Genomic DNA, 17,373 nt, shown 5'->3' on the forward strand with positions numbered 1-17,373 from the left:
AATGAGTTCGGGAATGAGAGGTAAAGGATAGCGATCCTTTATCTTAATGGTATTTAATTGCCTATAGTCAATAATAGGCCCGAGACTTAAATCCTTATTGCGAACAAAGAAAAGTCCTGCAGCTGTGGAAGAAGTAGAGGGTCTAATAAACCCTTTCGCTAAATTCTCATCCAAGTATTCCTTGAGATGAGAAAGTTCATCCTGAGAAAGAGGATAAACATGACCGAAAGGTAGTTTACTATTAGGGAGTAGATCAATAGAACAATCGTAGTCCCTATGGGGAGGCAATGCTTGAGCATTTTTCTCAAGGAAGACTTCAGATAGATCCTGATAGCATGATGGTGGTGTAATTTCATCCGACACCATGGACAGGATTTTTTTTATGAGATTGGAGGTTACACGTGGTCTCGCAGTAGTGAGAGGGGAAGGTTAGAGTCCGTGTTTTCCAATCAATGATTGGTTGATGTATGTGTAACCAAGGAAGTCCCAAAATAATGGGAAAATGTGGTGAAGGTAATACATCAAAAGTGGTGGTCTTAGCATGAGACTCGTTAGCAGTAGCAAGGAGTGCTTGTGTCTGATTGGTAATTGGACCAGAAGATAACGGAATACCGTTAATAAAACTAACAGAGACAGGTTTAGATTTTGAAATAATAGGTATTTTATTTAAAGTAACAAAACTAGTGTCAATGTAGTTCCCACAAGATCCTGTGTCGATCATAGCCTTGGTGGTGATCCTATTGTGGTCCCACTGTAAGGTCAAATGAATAAAAAGATAGGGATTAGAAAAAGAAGTCGTTAATCCCCCCCAGCAAGACATGTGAATCAACGGGTGAAACCCGAGAAGGATTGGATAATGGTACTCCCATTTTCTCAGCCTTTCTTTCTCGCAGTCGCCTGTCAATATTGATGCTGAGTTGTATTAAGGCATCCAAAGTGCCAGGTAAATCCGCTCGGGCGAGCTCGTCTTTAACGGCTTCTGATAACCCGAGTCTGAACTGGGTTCGCAAAGATGCATCATTCCACCCTGAATCAAGGGTCCATCTTTTGAACTCTGCTACGAAGTCTTCAACAGGTCTCCTTCCTTGTTTTAAAGCCCTCAATTGGCTATCAGCAGTACTCTGCCTATTTGGGTCTTCATATAAGCTAGCGAGTTCTGCTAAGAATAAAGGATAGGAGTTAAGAAGAGGGTCATTTTTCGAAAAGAGAGAGTCTGCCCAAGCACGTGGATCACCCGACAAGTATGAGATAGTGGTGCAGACTTTAATTTGGTCTGTAGTGTAAGTACGAGGTTTTAAATTAAAAAGCAATTGACATGCGTTTTTAAATTCAGGAAATTTTTTCCGATCACCTGTAAACACTAGAGGAGGGTTTATTTTGGGCTCACGAGGTTGAGCAGCAGTGAGCTGTGAAACACGGGCTATCTGCTGTCTCAAAGTCTAAATTTTCATTTTTCACTTCAGCAAGGGAAAGGATTAATGCATCTACTTTTTGTGTTAGTTGTAACACATGAGTGGCTAATTCTGCTGAATCCATTTTTTTTTTCAGGTTCGTGCAATCTGTAACGCTCCGGCGTTTGTTTAGTGAACTGGATTTGCAGCTGCAGAATTTCCACTCAGTAGTCGTGTAGAGATGTGTTGAATTACCATATCAAACTCTCCAGACTCATCATTGTGGCCCAGGCTGCCTCACCATGCAAATATACAGACACTCAGATAAGATGTTCCTGGAGTGATAGGTTGTATATCAGGTCTCACTACTTCACACCGAAAGAAGTCCTACAAATTTTTGAAAAATTCGACTTCTCTCTCCTTTGACAACCTTAGGGCTTAAGGCTCAATTCCCAAACTTTCTTCCTCTCAATCAGAAATAGTAAACGCCCATTTTTTAGAGAAGTTGCATCTGTAATTAAATCACCTAAAAAGACTTCAGCCCCTAGTCCAGACGGATATTCATCTATATATTATTAAATTCTCTACAACCTTGGTCCCTAAACTAACACAACTTTTTAATCATGTTCTACAAGGTCACAAGTTCCAAGAAGAAATGTTGCTAGGAAATATGTCTCCTCTTCCCAAACTTAATTAAGATCTCGCCCATCCACAAAACTTTAGACCAATTTTGGTATTAAATAATAAAATAAATAAAATTAAATAATAACCTTACATTTTTTTGTAAAATTCGATCAGACAGGCTATCCTCCATTATCTGATTACTAATACTAATATCTCCCAATCAATCGGGTTTCATTCCCAATCATCAAATAACTGATAATATTATACTCACAACTAATATCATTCAGGATACCCATATGTTTTCTCGTAAATTGCTACTTTTAGGCCTTGATATTCATAAATCATTCTACAGCGTTTCCTGGCAATATCTTGAATTAATATTGTCAAGATATAGCTTTAGAGATGAAATCTTATGTGGTTTCAAAGCTCTGTATTGCAATTCTAAAACCAGTATTAAAATTACTGGCTGTGACTCTGATTTCTTTTGCCTAGGAAGAGGAACCAGGCAAGGCTGTCCCTCATCACAGCTTATGTTTGCACTAGCATTAGAACCTCTCCCCATAGCAATATTACAACACCCAGATATATTTATTTAAAAAAACATACCACTTATAAAATTTGCCTTTATGCAGATGATGCTTTACTATTTTTTTCTAACCCTCTAATATCAATCCCCAACCTTCTGGATGTCCTAAGAAATGTTGCCAATACCTCTGGTTTAAAAATGAGTGTTTCCTAATTGGTAGCACTATCAGTTACCATCCCTACACCAGAATTAGATCATTTTATAAATAGTTTCTCCTTTGGTCCCGTAACACTATCCCACACTTGGGTATCCATCTTTCCAACAACTATCATTCATTATTTAAATGTAACTACCCCCATTGATAACTACAATTCGCCGAACACTTAACAATTGGTCTTCATTCCACTTATCCTTCTTGGGTAGGTTTACAGCAATAACAATGAATATACTTTTCAAATTATTTTATCTTTTCAGATTAATCCCAATCAAATGCATGTATTTCTAAAATTCAATCCACAATTAAAACATTTATTTGAAATAACAAGCCCCCTAGATATGCAAAAAATCCTAAATCATTCACACAGATCTGGAGAACTAGGATTTCCCCCAACTCTGGATGTATTATATTACTTGCAGACTCACACAAACCACACGATAGAATGTACATAATTCCCCAATCTGTCAGGGAAATGTGCGTAGGAGAACTGGCAATGTTGCCAGTAATACTAATGAGCGCATCAGGCGTATCTCTGTACGCCATGGCGTATGCAACGGCTGGAAGGCGTGAACTGGCATATGCACATACGCAATACATGACAGCTACGGCCACTTGCTGGCCTATAAAAGACTGTGGTAGAATCCATTTAATTGCTGGATTGCTGTCAGCTTCCCTGTGTTCCTCTGCTCCTGTATTCTTCCTTGGATTTCTTGTTGTGACCCGGCTTGCTCCTGACTCTGTTCGATCTCTTCCTGGTATTAACCCACGGGCTTGCTTCAACTATCTGGCTTCTGTTTGATCACCTGTGTATGACCCTGGCTCGTCTCTAGGACTTCTCTGCACAATCTATCAGTCTTCCTGTGTATGACCCAGGCTTCCATTACGAACTTTGCTATTGCCTCCTGCCTTATTCTCGGACTGACCACCCATATATGACCCCCAGCCTGGACTTACCTCTGCCTCCAGTCGTGCACAAGGTTGTCACACCCACCAGGCATACACCGATTTTCCAGTACCCTGCTGGCAACCTGTGCTACTTTGGGTGCTACACCCCCTGTACCACCTTCAGGGGTGTGCCGCACTTAGCCGTAAGGGGGGTCCTCTCGGCATATCGGCCTCGGACCAGGTACGTGACACAATCCCTTGGATATTTTTGGAAAAAATCTCTCCATACTATCTCCCAGGTCTACTTTGGTACAATGGTATTATATTACGCTCCATTTCATCCCAAAAATGCCATTGTTTCTCAACAACAACATTATTAAACTGTCTGGCATCTTCAAAAGGGAATACGTTTATCTCATTTAACTAATTTTAAACAGCAAAAGATGCCCCCATTTCAGAACAAAAGACTTACTTTACAAAAATCCTTCTTCGACACTGATTACCTTAAACCCTTAGGCCCTTCATTGACTGTTTTAGAACACACATGCTTTAATAACCCAAGAGGTAAGGGTCTTATATCAACTGTTTACAGTGACATCAATACTCCCGCTCCTGCAGATAAATTATGATAAATGCTTAAATGGGAATCCGAAATATACCCAACTAGAGTATCTCTTTATAAATCGATAAACCTAAGTAAATGTACTGAATCTCTAGTAGCAAGGGGAAACAGCAGTAAAACTATTTACCAGATGGTACTATACACCCTCTCACATAAATGTAATGTATCCTGAGGTCTCTCCTAATTGCTACAGAGGGTGTTCCCTCCCTGGGACTTTTCTACACATTTTTTTGGAACTGTGATCAGCTGTCCCCTATGTGGAAAGAAGTTTTTGCTCTAATTAATAAACTTGCAGGTTAAGACATTGAACTAACTTACCTGAATTGTTTACTATTCCAAAATATCTCAGATATAAATCCCCCCCCCCCTTACACAACTGATTTACCTCATATGTGTCGCTCGCACTGGACAAGCGCGTTCCATTGGAAAGATACAGTTGTACCTTTCCAACAAATATTGGCAAGAATAGAAGCGATCAAAATAATGGAATATATCTACCATTCAATAAATAACACCAAGAGAGTCTTTGATATTGAATGGAAACCTTGGTTTATTTACAAAACAACAACAAATGCATAGAGTACAAATAGATGATGTTTCTTTATTGTCCCAAATGTATTTTTTTTTTTTTTACCTTTTATTCTTCTCTTTAGTGCCATGTATACCATCAGGTTTGTGAAGTGAAACTAACATACAAGATAAGTATATCACTATATGTACTGTATGCTAATATACACAATCTTTTTGAATACTCTTTATATCAGGGAACTCCAAACTACAGCCCTGCAGCTGAGGCAGAACTATACGTCCCGTGAGGCATTAAACTGACCGCACAGACAGGGCCGGTGCTAGACTGTTTTACGCCCTAGGCAAGATCAGCTACTTGCGCCCCCCCCCCCCCCCCAAAAAAAAAATAAATAAAAAGGGAAGGGGTTAAAAACTGCTCTATGTCATATCCAGTGATCCTGATCTGATGGTTCCTCCATGTAATGCTGTCAAACCCAGTGATCCCAATGTTCCTCTATGTCACATCAGGGGTCCCTGATGTTCCTCCATGTCATACCCGGAGACCCTGATGTTTTCCATGTCACACCTGGGGACCTCAATCCCCCATGGCACACCCAGGGTTTCCAATTCCTCATGGTACACCTGGTGACCCCAAATCCCTGTTACACTTGTGACCTCTCTCCCCCATGTCACACCTGGTGACTCAGATTCCCCATGGCATACCTGGTGACCGCAATTCTCTTTCACACCAGGGATACTCCATGTCACACCCAGGGACCCTGATTCCCTGTTCTGGGGACACTTATTGGGCAGTATGAAGAGAGTGGCCTGCACTCTGCCCTCCTTCACCATGATCCTGCTTATTCCTTCTCCCAGGACGCTCCTCTCCTGGACCACAGTGCTCATTACAGCTCCAACCGGCTCCTGGTGGAGGGAGAAGCAGCAGTCAGAGAGCTCCGCACCTCCTTCATCACCAACATCCTCAGACCATTCCGTTGCCTCGTCGCTTATGCTCCAGTAAGCCCCGGTTCACACTACTGCATGTGCCGGGTTCGCATGTCATGTCGGAGCGCACTGCTCCGACATTACATACGATCAGCTGTGCGGTGCGAGTTTAGCCATACAGTTTGTATGGCTAAATTCACACCGCACAGGAGGCATTTTTGCTGCCGCATCAGGATCGGATCGCACAGCGGTTCACACTTGTGCGATCCGATCCTGTGCGAACTGCACGATCGCACTGCGATATGGGATCAAACTGGGGGTGTCGTTAAGATTACATTGACACCCCCAGCGGATCGCATATGGCAGTGTGAACTGCCGGGGGTGCGTGTGCGATGCGGGAACAGGCTGCGAATTCGCAGCCTTCCCACATCGCAATAGTGTGAACCGAGCCTAAAGGTGCCGAACTCCAGTGCCAAGCTCCGGCTCAGGTTCAGCTCTCCTCCACTCCCTGCTTAATACCGACCCAGGGAAATGAACAGCTGCCCACCAGCTCAGATTAGAGAGTCACTTCCCGCCCAGGGATTAGGCCGCTCAGCTCCAGACGAAGAGGATCATTATGCAGCTAGCACTCTGGTGGGCTCCTTTTCTGCCCCTTGGGGCTCTCCCAACATTGGTGGAAAGCCAGGGCCTGGTAGTTCTGTCACTGCCTAGACACCTGGCATCTTCCTCTGTCCCTTCTTCCTCCCCCACTGCCGCCCCTTTCCTCAGCTCACAAGGATCATTCATGATGGAGCGTGAGTGCTGACTCGTGGCTGCGCCCCTAGGTGGCAATGCGCCCTAGGCGGCTGCCTAGTTTGCCTAGTGGAAGCACCGGCCCTGAGCACAGACATGACTAGGCATGATGGGAATTGTAGTTCCCAAACTGGAGGGCCATCGTTTGGGAATCCTTGCTTTATATCAATATACATCTGTATATTTTACTACTGTTGCTTCAATTGCAACTTGTAAGTTATCCTTTTTTCAATAAAAAGTTTGTAATCAAAAAAAGAATTCCCTCTTCAGTTGTCATCATTAGATGATACCCATCACCTCTTGCCCTCATAATAATTCTAAAATTAGGATTTCCATTTGCTTTCTCCCTCTGTGACAATGGTGTCCAGGATAATGTATGAAAATCTAAAAAAAAAACGTATGAAAATCTAAATAAATAATAAAGTTTTGCCTTTATATACAGTTATATTTTAAGTTACTCCATAAGATATTTTACATTGTGATTGGTTGTTCTCTCACTGGCATAGTTACTTGTGGTATATAGGGCACACATATTGTCATTGTCCTTTAATGCACACAAAATGCTTTAAAATATACAACACTAAGGATAACACTACAGCACTCAGGAAAACATTAGGGATGAACTCAGTGTTTGGTCCAAACTTAAGTTTGGCTCAAACGCTGGCTGTTCAGACATTTATTCAAATGCCAAACGTTTAGGGTGCTTGGTGTTGATGAATGAGACAACTTCCAGTTGTCAATCGATGTTGAGGAAGCAGTGGGCATTTGCACTCGCTATGTCTATAGCAACCACCGAGGTCCCCCGATCCAATAATTTACATGGAATGAGAATCCAACCTCCAGATTGGAAGGATTACATTGAATGGCCATATTTGGTTAATGATGTCACCATTATTACCGCCCATTTCTTTATATAGCTAAGGGCAGCTGTCATTTGGCTAGTTGTATCATCAGTATTGGTCGTGTTTGCTCATTTGCTTTTATTTTTTCGACGAGGAAGCAGACAGTGGCATCATAATTGATTATGGAGTTAAGTTACAGCAAGGGACTTTTTTGGTATTTTTATTTGTTTAAACGAGTTGTCAAACATTTGGATGTCTTTATCTCCAGGATACCTTTTTTTTGTGAATGAGTGGGGGTATTATGTGTCCCCTACTCATCCACGTGGGGAGGGGGGTATCTGGGGGCCCTCCTATTATTAAAGGTGGCTTCCAGATTCCAATAAGCCCCTCATCCACAGACCTTGGTCAGGGCTGTACTGCCTTGGTCCTCATTAGCATGGGGGCAAGGTGCTTTGCCGTGGCATGTACCTGGTTGTTTCAGAAGGGGAAGCCAGTCCTAGGCCAGTCTGGTATGGATTTCCCGGGGACCCTTTTTTTTGCATGAGATGCCTCCTTAAAATTCATATCAGATTCAATATGTCTGGTATCTATTTAGAGGGGGTCTCTACACAATTTTATTTTTCTTTCTTACTGTAGGATGTGCTACAGCAAAAGTCACATTTACAAAGAAAAAAATATTCCTTAAATTGACAGAAAATGTCATTTTATTGCCAGCATCTTTATTTTAAACAGCACACAGCACCCCTCCAAAGGTACCCCAAAATATATAGCAGACCCTTGGAGGGGTCTGTGTGATATTTCTTAAAAAAACAAAAAATGAAGCTATCGGCAATGGAATGTCATTGCCAGAAATTTTAAACACATTTTTTTCTTTTTGTCAGTCAGTGCTGCTGCTGGTGCCCTTTCTGTACATCACAAAGATGCCCCCTTCACAGGCAGGCTTTGGACCCTCCACCCCCCCAGGGATTTTATTTGACAGAATTGGACATGTTTACTTCAAGCTTTAAACAAAATCACTGCTCCTGGCCAAATGCAACTTTATTTATTTATTTTTTTTGCATTGGTACATGTTCCCCATGGTATTGCCCCCAAGCTATTTTTGACACTCCTTGCTTTTTTTATTTTATAGATTTTAGCTCCCATTGATTTCAATGGGGTTCGGGTTTGGCATCCCAACTTCTTTGAAATTGCCTAAACCCTGCTTGAACTAAACCCTGGGCAATTTAGCTCATCCCTACCTCCCACCCTCCTCCTTGCTTGGCAGTAAACTATAGCTACAGTTACATCACTGGAGTTTGATTCTTACTGTCTGTTGTAACCTCACTCTATACTACACACACTCTCTTCCTCAATGTCTGATAAAATGAATTGCTGCACATCCTCCTGCAGCAAGGGACAGATTGTGTGCTCAAATAATTCAGCCAACTACTCATTTACCAGTTTTCCTTTATACAGTGAACTGGCATACCTGGTGTATACCATGAACTGTGGAAAATATGCTTTTGGTGCTAAAATGATTTAACATTAAAGAATGTCTGTTTTTTATGTGAACAGCGAATATGTAAAATTCACTGCACATCCAAACCTTATCCCTACTCTTGACTTACAACTCTATACCGTATCCTATATTAGGCAAATGTCAAAGAATGAACCCAGTGAGAGTGATGTTTATGAAAGTGTTCATTTTAATGGGGACTTCAGCAGAAGATTTCTCAAGATCAGAGCTGCTTTCAGCAGTGCCCGCTACCCGTGGCAGGAAAGATGTGTTTTAACACTCTTCTTTTACATGTATGGCTTTATTTTAAATCTTCAAATGATCTATTTAGGAACTTTCTGATCAGTGTAATATGCCATATCAGTATGATATACCTGTAGAACTATATTAAATTTAAGGCTTTTGTTCTATAGATCAAATTTCTGTCTACCTGTAGCTAGGTATTGAGCAAATTACAGTACATTACAAACCGGCAAGACTGATATAAGCAGCTGACTATGTGTTAATGTTGCTCAAATATGACCACATTTTAGCTCTTGGGTTGCCCTCCAAAAGAATTAGAGATTGTCCCTACAATTCAGAAGTAAAGACATAATTTAAGTGGTTCTAAAGGCTCAAGGTTTTTTACCTTAAAGCATTCTATACATTAAGGTAAAAAAATTCTGGTTGCACCCCCCCCCCTTCCTTAGCCCCACTTGTACTTACCTGAGCCCTTTCAATCCAGCTATGTGCACTTCCAAGTATTCCCTCCTCAATTGCTCACACAGCATTGGGACCATTGACTACTCCTGCTGTCCATCACAGCCACTGAGCGGGGGTGGGGCTGGAGGTGGGACACAGATCACAAGCAAGAAGCTAGCTATTGCAGGAAGGAGCCAGAACGTCCGGTGGGGGACCCAAAAAGAAGAGGGCTGGGGCTGCTCTGTGCAAAACCACTGCACAGAGCAGGTAAGTATAACATGTTTTTTTTTTTTTTTATTAGTCTTTCCTTTATAATTACTTTAATCCCAACAACCAACATAAAAATGCAATCAAAGATTTTATTACCTGTGCGACCAAATGTGTTATACTTTATATGTTAATAAATATCCATGCCGTAAAATGTATGTTGGGCAGACCAAACAAGAGTTTGGATTAGGGAGCACTTCCCCTCCCGAGGAATTTAGATAAAAGTTTAGCCCCTTCCTCTTCACTTCTCCTTCCTCTGCTTCCAGGCCAGTAACCAAGCACAGCACAATTCACGCATGTGCAGTAGGGACCCGGCCGTGATGCCGCAAGGCTTCACAGCGGGGTTCCCTTACCGGCAATGGCAGCGGCAGCATCCGACAGCCGGTGGAAACATTGGCTGCTGTGCCGGCATCGCTGGATTCCAGGACAGATAAGTGTCCTAATTTAAAAAGTCAGCAGCTACATTTTTGGAGGGGGAGGCTAGAACACCTCTTTAAGCGTATTTGCCCACACTTTGTGAGTTGCTGACTAAAGGGGAGTGGGTCAGATGTGACACACAGCGGTGGTGGAAGTCTTGGTGGCATGTTTTCAATAGGACATCCCTGGGGTCCATATGTCTGCATGGAATCACTTTTAGTGCCGATTCACACATATGCAATGTCAGACATTGCATGCGATTCGCACTGCACTGCTGTGCAAATCACATGCAGTGTCTGTGCGATGCAAATTCAGCCATACAGATTGCGATGTCCGATTCCGGTCCAAACTGACAGTTCACACTGCGATATGCAAACTAATCTGGGGGTGTCATTAACTTTGTACTCCAAAACAATACCGTACAGCGCTAAGTAGTTATATCATATGCCAGTAGATTACAACCAGCCAAAGTGCACTACAGTGACGGGATGTGTCTAAAGTGCAAAAATTTGTGCAATCCTAAAAAATTAGGTGCTTATGATGCAATACTAAAGTGACAGTGTGACAATCACAATCACAATCAATGCAAATATAAATTAAAAATAAATAGAATTAATAAACAGTCCATAAAACATGTGCAAATTATGCTTTGAAAGAGGTGCTTAACAGGTGCTTGAGAAGGGTGTCTGTGATTCCACCACCACCACAAAACCTCTCACCTGAAACTTAGACCTGTGTGTCACCACTAGATCAAATAAGCAGGGGTTAAGAACTCTTTCCTTTTCAAACTCAGGTCACTGTAGCTTAGTAGCTCAGATGTACTATTGACTTAAACAGCGTTCCCTTCAAGGGTTCCGTATTTGGCATAGAGGAAAAAAAAAGAAGCACAAGATCTAATGCTCCCTGTTTAAAGTATATTTATTGGGAATTAAGTAGATTAAAAAAACTCATATGGAATGGGACTATAAACAATGAATAGAACGCTTGTCTCTCTGAAAATCCGAGCTGGTTGCCGGCTTCCTGGTTGTTTGTGAAGTCTCCGCCCCTATACGCGTTGCGTCATCAGTCAATTGGTCAATCGGTCAATGGGACCCCCTACTGAGGAAGTCTAGCGTCCCATTTTTGTTTTTTTTTTTGAATTTTTTTTTACTTTGCAATGGTAAGCTGAGTTGGTATAGCTGCTTCTTTATGCACTTTATATTGATTTATTTATTTATTAAGTAATAGTTTGCGCTGATAAATTTACTTTTGCACAATAACTTTGTATTGACATTCCCAGAAGTTTGCATATGGCAGTGTGAACTGCCTGTGAGTCGGGTGCGATGCGGGAACCCGCAGTGAATTCGCAGGGCTCCCACATCGCACTAATGTGAATCGGCACTTAGAGGACTTTATTGGACTTTGCACTAATAATTAATAAAAATTTTTTTTTTATCACTGATTTAGTTTGGTGATAAGTTTTGCGCTACTGTGGACTTACATTTAAAAGTCATATCTAATTTTTGTTTTTTTTTACTTGTTTTGATGGTTAATATTTAAAGTAGCAGCACTTGATTATATGATTTTAATATTTTATGTGATAATCAAAATATATGCAGAAAGTTTGCTCAATAACGAATACAGAACACATTCACACTAGCAGCGCTTAAAAAAAAAACCATATATAGGAAAATATAAGTATATATATATATATATATATATATATATGTAAAAAGTCCACAGTGAAATGCAGGTGTTGTCCTCTACGGCATATAGTTCTCAAGCTGTTTGGGAGATATACAATATACAAGTTACGCTATGAGTCCCCACTCTTGTCTTTTACTTGCATGATAATACCGGGAAAATGTTCCCTATTTGGTGTAAGCATAATCACATGCTGTTGTGGACAACGGAGGACTTCGATCTGGTGTGCAGCGGTTTAGAGCTTCTATTGGAGATACAAACAACTAAGAGGTTTAACCAAAGAGCATTATAAGTTTACTTCTGGTGAGTGTCCATTTTTACTGGGTCTTCACAGTGGTGCGGTGGAGGTGCATTATAGTTTGTGAAAGCACGGTGATGGAAAGTTTACACTTCACCTTACACGGATCTTCCAAACAGCTTGAGAACTATATGCCGTAGAGGACAACACCTGCATTTCACTGTGGACTTTTTACATATATATATACCTATATTTTCCTATATATGGTTTACATTTAAGCGCTGCTAGTGTGAATGTGTTCTGTATACGTTATTGAGCAAATTTGCACCTTTGGTTATATGTATTGCATATATAGCAGCAGCTGTTTATGATTATTATATTGATTGTGATATTTTAAGTTTTTTAGCGGTGGGTGAGTTGGTTGAATTAAATTATACCTACTCCCTTTTAACAAAATATATGGAGTGGCGCTGAATTTGTTTCAAAGTGTAACCTAAATAGGATGCTCAAATATACATATAGAAATGAATATACATATAACAATGGAATAAAAACAAGTAATGATGAATGCCACTGAAAAGTGTCCATAATATCCAGACAAGTCGCCTGACAAGTCGCGCTAGTGTGAACCGACTCTAAGTCTCTATGTTTTCCTTAATAAACCCAGTTGTTTATATTACACCATGAGGAGTATTATTATTTTTCATGTGCAAGCTGCTATATTCAAATTATATAATGAAAATTTTGCCTTTACAAACACTAACATTTACGACATCCTTAAGTTTTTCTTAGTTTTCTCCTAGAGCCATGTGAATTTGTATGGTCACATAACCATGTGGCTTTGTTTGATATATCAGCTACAGTAATATAGCTGAATTTACAGTAATAGCACTGATCTAGATGTGAATACTTCTTAATGCACAAAATGTACTTTTACTTTATACTAATTTAGGTACTCTTCATTTTTGCTAAACCAATATGTTGGCACATCAGCTCAAAATTCCTGTAATGGATCCTCTTTATGGATCACATAAAGAAAAAGTAAATACATTGTTCTATATTTGTGTCAAACACAGGTGATTTTTTTTTTGTTTACAAAAGATTTTATTAGAAAGTCAGTACAAAAAAAAATTAACTTTTACACAGGTCAACAATGTAACATCGCATCTATATATAAAAATATATTGCATAGAAAAATACTCTGAAAACATAGCAAGTGTGCAACAAACGTTGGTCATAGTATAGCAGAATATCAAGTAGTCAAATACACATGAGGGGTCAGAACTGTCAAGTTAGACATAACTTATAGATTAAGAAGTACTAACTGGTCCAACACAATTGTCCCAAGAGTCCCATTTAGCATGGAATGTCGTCATGGAGCTATGAAGGGAATGAAAGATTTTTTCTGTCAGTTTGATGCATTCCGTCCTGGAGAGCACCTGAGACCATAATAGAGTATCTGATTTCCAATTACAAGCTATCATCCACTGAATGGAACACATCAAAGTATGAATCAGATTGGATGTAGACTTCGGGACACCAGGGACTTTTACAAAAAGCAAGCATGTCTTAGGGGAGAGAGAAACCTCTGTCCCAGCCAATCTGGTCACCAGTCTCTGTGCCTGATCCCATATGGGTCGCAAATATTTGCAGCTCCAAAAAATATGTAGTAAATTACCTTCTTCTGGACAGCCCCTGAAACAGAGGGGAGAGACTGAATCGTAGAAGGAGTGAATCAAGGAGGGAGTCAAATACCATCTTGTAACTACTTTTAGGGGTGTCTCCCTGCATGCACTAGAACGTGAACATTTACGCATGTTTGAAATCATGTGTTGCCACTCTGGAATGGAGAAACTACAGCCAAGGTCTTGTTCCCATCTAGTCATATACTTATGTTTATCTGGGAGGGTACTAGTAACAATATGAGAGAAAAGGCTAGATATAAGCCCATGATCCCTAGGAGAGGCGGAGCAAATGTTTTCGAAAATGGTAAATGGAGGGTTTAGTGTGAGGAGGTCCTGTGATTGAAAAAATGCCCTCACAAGGGTATAGTGGTCCCTTTCAGATCTGGGAAGACCGTATAAATCTACCAGTTGTTCAAATGTACAAAAAATATTGCCTATGGAGAGCTTTTTGAGGTTCACCAGGCCTCTGGTTATCCAAGGGGATAAGTCCTCTCTGCTTAGAGGGAGCAAACCGGAGTCAAAGTGTCCCAAAAAGGATGTTAGCGGAGAGACTCGCGACAACAGACCCAGGGGGGTTTTAAATTTTTGCCACAACCTGTATAAATGAACAACTATTTTGTTCGCAAATGCGTTATAACTAGACGGCTGTGCACCATTCCAGAGACCCGCCGAGAGAAAGTTCGGAAAAACTGTGGCCTGTTCGAACGAAAGCCAGGGAATGCTCTCGGGGTCTGCATTCCATTGAGCCATTTGAATGAGTTTGGCAGAGATAATAGGACCATAAATCTGGAATGCCCAGGCCACCCTGGGATTGGGGGGCATAAAGTATATGACTGTTATATCTGGATCTCTTACCGTTCCATATGAATTTAGAAATCTCCCACTGAAAAGAGCTGATATGAGATTTAGGGACATTAACGGGGAGGGCCCTAAAGAAGAACAAGACCTTAGGTAAGATAATCATATTTATGGCTGTAACTCTGCCCAGAAACGAGATGTGGTACGAAGACCACGTCTTCAATAACAAACTTAATTTTTTAAATACTGGAGGGAAGTTGGATATAAATAGTGATTCATAATGGGGAGTAATCTGGACCCCTAAGTAGCGAAAAGATCTCAAACACCAGTGGAAAGAGAAACTCTCTCTGATGGAGGTTTGCATCCAATTAGGCAGATTAATCGGCATAATAGAGCATTTGGAAAGGTTTACCCCTAAGCCCGACATGGATCGAAATCTCTCCAGTTCGATCAGCAAGTGAGGGAGTGAAATGTGAGGTTTGGATAAAAATAATAAAACATCATCGGCATACATACTTAATTTGTATTCGTTCCCCACTTATAATGCCCAGTAATAAAGCCATTTTTTCTAATGGCTGTAGCCAAGGGTTCAATTGCTAGAGCGAACAGGAGGGGGGAAAGTGGGCAACCCTGTCTCGTACCTCTATGTAAAGGGAAAAATTCAGAGTTACACCCGGGAAGGCGAACTCTTGTTTGAGGGGACTGATATAGAGCTTTAAATCCATGAATGAACCCTTCTCCTAGTCCATACTTAGGAAGAAGGTGTTCTAGATAAGGCCAGCTGACGCTATCAAAAGCCTTATGAATATCAAGACTCACAAGGCATGTAGGGGATTTACTAAGATTGGCATCATTAATAATATTAGCGACTAGCCTAATGTTGTCTAAACACAGGTGATTTTTAGCAGTTGTGGAGCATAGTATGCAAACCATTTTGATTTGCAGATGTTGTATGTCAGGTTAAAGCGGAGTTCCGGCCTCGGGGGTGAAATATAGATAAAAATACCCCCGGGACAGTCAGGGCTAGTACATTCAACAATGGATAGCCTCTGAACTGTCCCGGGTCGCACTTACCTTTTTAGAAGAAATACTTACCTTGAAAATTTCTTCTCCAGCGCTGCCATCTCAGATGTGGGCAGCTGAAGCCAGCGCATCCTCTTCTGCGTCCTCTTCTGTGACATCGGAGTCCCAGAATGCCCTGCACCGGCCCTGCTCGTCACTTCTGGTGCAGGCGCGGCATACCTGCACAGCTTCTGGGCATGCCCAGAAGCTGTATAGCAGGGAATGCCGCGCCTGTACCGGAACTGACGAGCGGGGCCGGTGCAGGCGCATTGACTCCTGGGAGCGATGACGTTCAGCTCCCAGGAGCCATCGCAAGCCGGAAGTGACGGCACAGACTGCGGCCGCAGAGGGAGGAAGGTGAAGGAAGGTGAGTACATTTTCTTCTATAACAAGGTAAGTGAATAAAAAAAAAAAAATTGGCAGCATCCATTTCTTTTTCAGGTGACACTCAGCAAGCTTTAACAGATTATGCAGCAGCATTTTCATATGTTTCTGTTGATTAGTGTGAGAAGGATGAGCTGTGTTTATTAACACTGTAAAGGTTCTCATTTATCCAGCTTTTGGCATAGCAAGTAGTATTTAGTCACATTCAACTAGACTTGTTAAAGTTAAACCGTCAAACAGGTAAAGTATATGTGAACCTCAACCTTGTAAAACAACCCATTCCGTTTAAAATAGAAATGAAAGGCAAAACATTTGTGTATAGCTATATAAAAAGAAAATCACATACTCTGTTCTCAGCTGCATAGGGAGCTCAGAGAGCTAGGGGAGGAGAAGCAGTACACTGGTCTTCCTAGTGAATTGCTGTATCAGGTGCGTGTCAGGACAAGTCTGAACACTGCAGGAGAGCAGATTGAGTTCTCAGCACAGCTAGAAAACTGCCCACGCTGTGCTCTCATGCCTAGTGTGGTCAGCTTTTGATTGGAAAGCAGATGGACTGGCAGGAACATAGAGTATTTCACACAAAGGAAGCAATACCAAGAGAACATGAAATGTTTTTATACAAGTGCATGGTACAGCAGGCACAGTATGACATATTTAGTCTGGTTGAAAAAAAAAATGAATTATTTTGTTATTTCTGTATGTTTTTATTACCTTGATCAGGGCAGAAACCCCATTTGCGGTCATTATCATAGTTGCTGGTTGTTGCACACCATAGTTTGCCATCGCTTCTTCCAGTGCTGGTGCACGAGTTATAATTATTGCCAAGAAAAGTGAAAGGGAAGACACAAGGAGAGCCATCTGAATTTCCACCCACTGTGGAGAGTGCTGAAATAAAAGAAGATGAATTTCTTTTAAAGCAATTGCACATCAACCTAAAGTAAAAAATACCAAAAAATAATGTAAAATGTTTTTTACATGGGAAATGAGTTTAAAAGGCTAAAAATAAAAGCTATGTGGCTCACGGCCAAAGTTAAAAAACCTATAAATAATAAGAAAAGAGCTTTTAAAAAATATAAAAATGAAGGAACACTATCATTGTTTAATTGTTGCATAGAAAATAACAGAATGTGTAAAAAGGAAATCAAGGACGCAAAAATTCAAACTGAATGACAGATTGCAAAAGATAGTAGGAAAGGGAACAAAGTCTTTGCCAAGTAACTATAGACCTGTTAGTTTAAACTTCTATAGTCGGGAAGATACTGGGGAGTTTAATAAAAGACCACATAGATGAGTTATTACTGGAAAAAAAAAA

The 17,373-nt window shown here is 40.9% G+C and overlaps 1 protein-coding gene across 1 annotated transcript in view; it reads right to left on the reverse strand.

Annotated features, from left to right (window-relative positions):
- Positions 1-17,373, reverse strand: part of MMP2 (matrix metallopeptidase 2) — a 317,663-nt gene that overhangs the window by 169,756 nt on the left and 130,534 nt on the right. The window contains exon 7 of the mRNA XM_082270399.1: positions 16,773-16,946. Coding sequence (XP_082126525.1) covers positions 16,773-16,946 — 174 coding nt within the window. The remainder of the gene's footprint in view (positions 1-16,772; positions 16,947-17,373) is intronic.

This window comes from Pelophylax lessonae (genome assembly GCF_965119305.1).
Source record: "Pelophylax lessonae genome assembly, chromosome: 10".
Taxonomy (NCBI): Eukaryota; Metazoa; Chordata; class Amphibia; order Anura; family Ranidae; genus Pelophylax; species Pelophylax lessonae.